The 5,000-nt window shown below is 38.4% G+C and overlaps 1 protein-coding gene across 2 annotated transcripts; it reads left to right on the plus strand.

The window, feature by feature from the left end:
• Window positions 258–4,718, plus strand: LOC109351692. 2 transcript variants are annotated; one of them, XM_019593252.1, is made up of 9 exons: window positions 258–366; window positions 455–1,318; window positions 1,743–1,861; window positions 2,201–2,826; window positions 2,995–3,265; window positions 3,347–3,659; window positions 3,921–4,083; window positions 4,206–4,311; window positions 4,414–4,718. In XM_019593252.1, the coding sequence occupies exons 2-9, from the start codon at window positions 494–496 to the stop codon at window positions 4,529–4,531; spliced, it is 2,541 nt and encodes an 846-aa protein (XP_019448797.1). In that variant the 5' UTR covers window positions 258–366; window positions 455–493; the 3' UTR covers window positions 4,532–4,718. The 2 variants fall into 2 exon arrangements, with proteins under 2 accessions (XP_019448797.1, XP_019448796.1); XM_019593251.1 differs by having other exon boundaries at window positions 2,201–3,265.

Consider the following 5,000-nt stretch of genomic DNA (forward strand, 5'->3'; position numbering starts at 1 on the left):
TCCCCAAGGGAGTCGAAACGAACAATTCCAGTGCCTTGAGCCGAATTGGATTGTGGAATTTGAGGTTCACGAGATTGATTTGGGATTGTTATCATAGCTATTTATTTGGCCACTCTCTGATGATATTATAGACATATATGCTTGGTATAGAACACGTTGAAATGTTTTTCTATTTAGTTACATGTTTATTTATTATATAGTGAATTAAATTTTGCATTAACTGATGTGATTTATTCTTCCCTTTATTTTTTGTGTAGCTAGCAGTAGAACCTCCAATTGGGAAATTACAAGTTTTTAATTCTTTGCCTTGACGAGGAGCTATTAATGGTTGCACGGAGAGTAATGCTATTGACAAATTTGATGAAGGTTGAATCAATGAGAATATAAAAAATCTGTTCCTGACTTCTTTTTTTCCGGGATGTTATCTGATGTAAATTTAGTGCATTTGAATCAGATGAGTTGAAGAGATCTGTTTGCTTAAAGTACGTTAGATATGGCTATTGCTGGTCTGCATAATGTCTCCGTACGCGACTCTTCTTTTCTCAGGGAATCCCTTTCTCAGTCATCTCGGAGGCGCGGAGATGGAAGAAGAGGAAGCACTCAATCATCATTGTTGCAAATATGGCGAGAGATTGAGGATGAGCATGTGGCGAGTCAAGTTCATGGCAGGCCTGGTGAAGTATTAATTGAACAAAGGAGTGATGGGTTGATTGTTGACCTCTCACATGCGGATACGCCGCGTAGCCGTGAGAGAGGACGGGGAAATATGCTAGAAGAGGCAGTTTTGGCAGATAATGACTCTGAAATGTGGTCACAGTCACAAAGTCAGAATGAATCGCATGATGATCACGAGGATTTAAACAACTCTAGCTGTGAAAACTCTTCTGATTTGGGAGAAGTTGAAAGAGAAAGAGTGAGGCAAATTTTCAGGGAATGGATGAATAGTGGTGCTAGGGAGTATGGGTCGAACATTTCCCGAAGAAATAGCAGTCCGATGGGAGAATGGCTTGGTGAAACAGAGCAGGAAAGGGTGAGAATCATAAGGGAGTGGGTACAACTGAGTAGCCAGCAGAGAGGTGTTTCTTCTGTGGAAAATAGGAAAGAACAATTTGCTGAAATTGATACTCAAATTGAACGTGTTCGGGATGGATTTATTCTTAACCAGAGTGAGCATACACGGAGAGGCATTCGTAAATTGTGTGGTCGACAGGTTATGCTTGATATGCTTAAGAAGGCTGAGAGGGAAAGGCAAAGAGAAATTCAGGAGTTATTGGACCATCGGGCTGTATCTCATTTCCCCCACCGTAATCGTATACAGGTTTGCCAAATAAATGATTAATATATATTTTTATCACACATTTTCCTGTACTGTTTGGTTATATATACTAAGTCAGGAGTTTGAACCTTGTTACTATGAGCTGAAGTGATTATTCAGTTGAATCAGAAAGTACTTTTAAGTGAGCACTCTGGTTTTATGCTGGTTTTCCGGGTGAAATTAAAATGAGATGATCTATTGTAGCCTTGTAGGCTTAGCAACTTATGTTTACAATTCAAAAGTAGAATCTGGCATGGGGCAATGAGTAACAAAGTTCTAGTACAAGAACTAATCTGAAATGTCACTATTCTTGGAAAAAGAAATACTGTAAATGCTTGACAAGGCAAACATAATTTAAAATATAGGACATGGTTTAAATCCTGAGCTTTGTGCTCTATTTGATGAATGTTTGTTAAAATGTTTTCAGGCATTGCTTAGAGGAAGGTTCTTGAGAAATGATAGATGCGGTGATAATAACATGCCCACTTCCACTGCACGAAGTGAATTAGGCTTATTGAGGCAAAGACAAACTGTATCAGGCCTTAGGTATGCATTTTTCTATACCGTTAATTCGATGGAAAGTGAGAATTCCTGACTAATTATTTGTATCTGTATTTTTTAGATCCCTCCTATTATTTGAAATAAATACTCTATAACCAATGTAAAAACGTTCCCTCTATGTTTGCAACTTGCAAATAGACGGGTGAAAACAATCTTCTCACCCACTTCTATTTAAAATGAAATGAATCATAACTTTTATCTTGTTAATTTGTTATACCACTTAAAACTTAATGGTTCTTGTTCTGATTAAATTAAAGGTTGTGCTTTTTTATGTATATGCTTTTTGTTAAATTGCCAGTGACAATTTACGTGTCTTCTGAGCAGGGAGGGATTCTTCTCTAGAAAGGATGATACTGGTTGCAATCAAGCAACCAGCAACCTATCTGATACCGCATCTATCAGTGATATTGATTTTAATTCTAGTGAGCAAACAGGAGACAACAGTTCACAGCTGGTCCCACCTATACATTCTGAACCTAATAACAGAGGAAGTGATGGACTTCACATATCAGCTGACCGAAATTATTTACATGGAGTCACATTTGAAAATGTAGATACACAAGACTCTACTCTTCATGTAGAAGATCAGTTGCAGTCTATGCAAATTGAATCACTACATTCCCAACCATCACCAAGTGTTGATGTTAAAGGAAGAGGCAGCACCGAGCAAAATGTTGATATTGCGCTAACTGAAGATAGTGCTGACGAACTCACGCAAGAAAGTTTGCGAATTGGAAACTCGGAGAATAGTAATCTGCAGAAATTTAGTGAGGCTTATAATGAACAATCTGAGTTGGGTGATATACACAATGGTGAAAACAATCATATGGAGGACAACGTTGTTGATGATATGAATTGGAGTGAATCCAATGCACTGCAGGGAGATGAACTGGAAGAAGTTATTGACAGTGAAGGAAGTGACTGGCATCAGAGTAATACCGAAGGGAGAAATAGCTCTGAGCTGGGGGATATACGTAATGGTGAAAACAATCATATGGAGGGCAACGTTGTTGATGATATGAATTGGAGTGAATCCAATGCACTGCAGGGAGACCAGCTGGAAGAAGTTATTGATAGTGAAGGAAGTGACTGGCATCAGAGTAATACCGAAGGGAGAAATAGCACTGAGGAAAACGTGGATGATAATCATATTAGTAGTACAGCAAACGAATGGCCTGAAAACCGTTTGGGATATGAGGATGGAGATAATACTCGTCTGCAAGTAGCTCCTGAAGTGTGGCAAGAAGATAGTGGCTTCCAAGAGGCCATGGAAAACTGGTTTGGAGGGCCTTCTGGTCATGAAGACACTCCCGTTGGTAGAATTCCTGGTTTTTATTTCCCTGATGATGACAATGTGTACAGTGTTGAACTTAGGGAACTGCTTAGTAGGTATGTAAATATGACTTGAGAGTTTATGCTGTTATTAAAATGGAAAGATAACCTAGAATATGTATTCCTTTCATTTTGCAGGAGAAGTGTTTCTAACCTTCTTCATAGCAGCTTCCGTGAGAGTCTTGACCAGTTGATACAATCATATGTTGAAAGGCAAGGAGGTAATGCTCACATTGAGTGGGAGTTGCAAGAAACAACCCCGTCTTCTGCCTCAGTAGAACAGGACCTTGAGCAGCAGAGTAGGGATCAGATTGTTGGTGAGGAGGGTACTGTTAATAGTCCTCATGGCCTACCCGCTTTACCAATACCTCCTCCTTTGCCTCTTTGGGGTCGGCGTCCTCATCGTGACAACTGGTCACAAAATGACGTAAATAATCAGCGTCCAGGAATGGTGAGTTCATTTTTTCGGCTACTTTTTGTTTCATATGCTATAATCAACTGAAACGTGTTTTCTCTTTGGCACTGGTGTAACTTATTTGCATGTCAGATGATTTTACATTGCAGCTATCTGTATGTCCCAAATAATGGAGATTGACGGGGCATAACTACTTATCCTAGGCTGATATGCTCCATGATGTAGTAGATTGTTTATTTTGTAGTTTTTATAGTCATGCAGTTCTAATTATAATTTTCTGATTTGTATTTTGTGAAGGATTGGGAGGTTAATGACTTGAGACTTGACATGGCTAGACTACATCAAAGGATGAATTCTATGCAGAGAATGCTGGAGGCCTGTATGGATTTGCAGGTTGAGTTGCAGCGCTCAATCCGACAAGAAGTTTCTGCAGCTCTAAATCGATCAGCTGACTCATCAGGTTCACACTTTATTTTGCCCCTTCATATTAAAGCCTTTCAATGTGACTTGTTATGTTATTTTAGAAGGGATTTTTTTGCTCTGTGGATTATTCTCTGAGAAGATCTATTTAATTAATCCCAGGAACAAATGTCTGTGAACCATCATATGATGAATCTAAATGGGAATGTGTGAGAAAAGGGATTTGCTGTATATGCTGCGAAAGCAGTATTGATTCATTGTTGTACAGGTACTTTCATTATTTGTTGGACACATCATATAGCCAGTTTGCACCTGAGTATAATCACTTAAAATATTGTTGTGCTTTTTTCCTCTTTTTTTTTGGTTGCAGATGTGGACACTTGTGCACATGTTTAAAATGTGCTAACGAGTTGCTCCAAAGTCGAAGGAAATGCCCAATGTGTCAAGCACCTGTGGTGGAGGTGATACGTGCATATTCTATGCTATAAAATTGACAGTGAAAAGGGGTTACATTCAACCAGTTTTATCTCTTGGAAGTTCCCCGGTACTCGTTTTTTTTATGTTTCTTACTGTGGTTATTGTATTTATGTGGAGTGTACCAATGAAACACATGATGGCATTTTTTTGGGGCCATTATTCTGATATGAATAAAAAAATTATGTTGTTTTTGTAGTTTCTATTTGTTCCTTTTGTTTCATTTCGGGGATGTAGATTCCTTCCCTTTGATAGAATGGCTTGTTTCTGCATTGTGTTTTTTATAGGTTATGCTGATTTTTAATTGGGGGTGTCCTAATAATATAGGTAGAAGGTGCTTGAAAAATGACAGCATAATTCAACGGGAAAGAATTTTGGATACCATCTCACCACTTAAAAATGCATTTTTTTTATTTACTTTTGCTCGTTGGTAGTTTGGTGAGACAACAAATATTAACATCCCTTTTAAACAATTTTTTCACT

The sequence above is a fragment of the Lupinus angustifolius genome, chromosome LG07, assembly GCF_001865875.1.
Source record: "Lupinus angustifolius cultivar Tanjil chromosome LG07, LupAngTanjil_v1.0, whole genome shotgun sequence".
Lineage (NCBI taxonomy): Eukaryota > Viridiplantae > Streptophyta > Magnoliopsida > Fabales > Fabaceae > Lupinus > Lupinus angustifolius.

Coding starts and splice junctions, on each gene's coding strand:
- LOC109351692 (XM_019593251.1), top strand. CDS start 494: ATGGCTATTGCTGGTCTGCATAATGTCTCCGTACGCGACTCTTCTTTT. Junction 3,266..3,346: donor CTTAGGGAACTGCTTAGTAG/GTATGTAAATAT, acceptor TTCATTTTGCAG/GAGAAGTGTTTCTAACCTTC. Junction 4,312..4,413: donor ATTGATTCATTGTTGTACAG/GTACTTTCATTA, acceptor TTTTGGTTGCAG/ATGTGGACACTTGTGCACAT.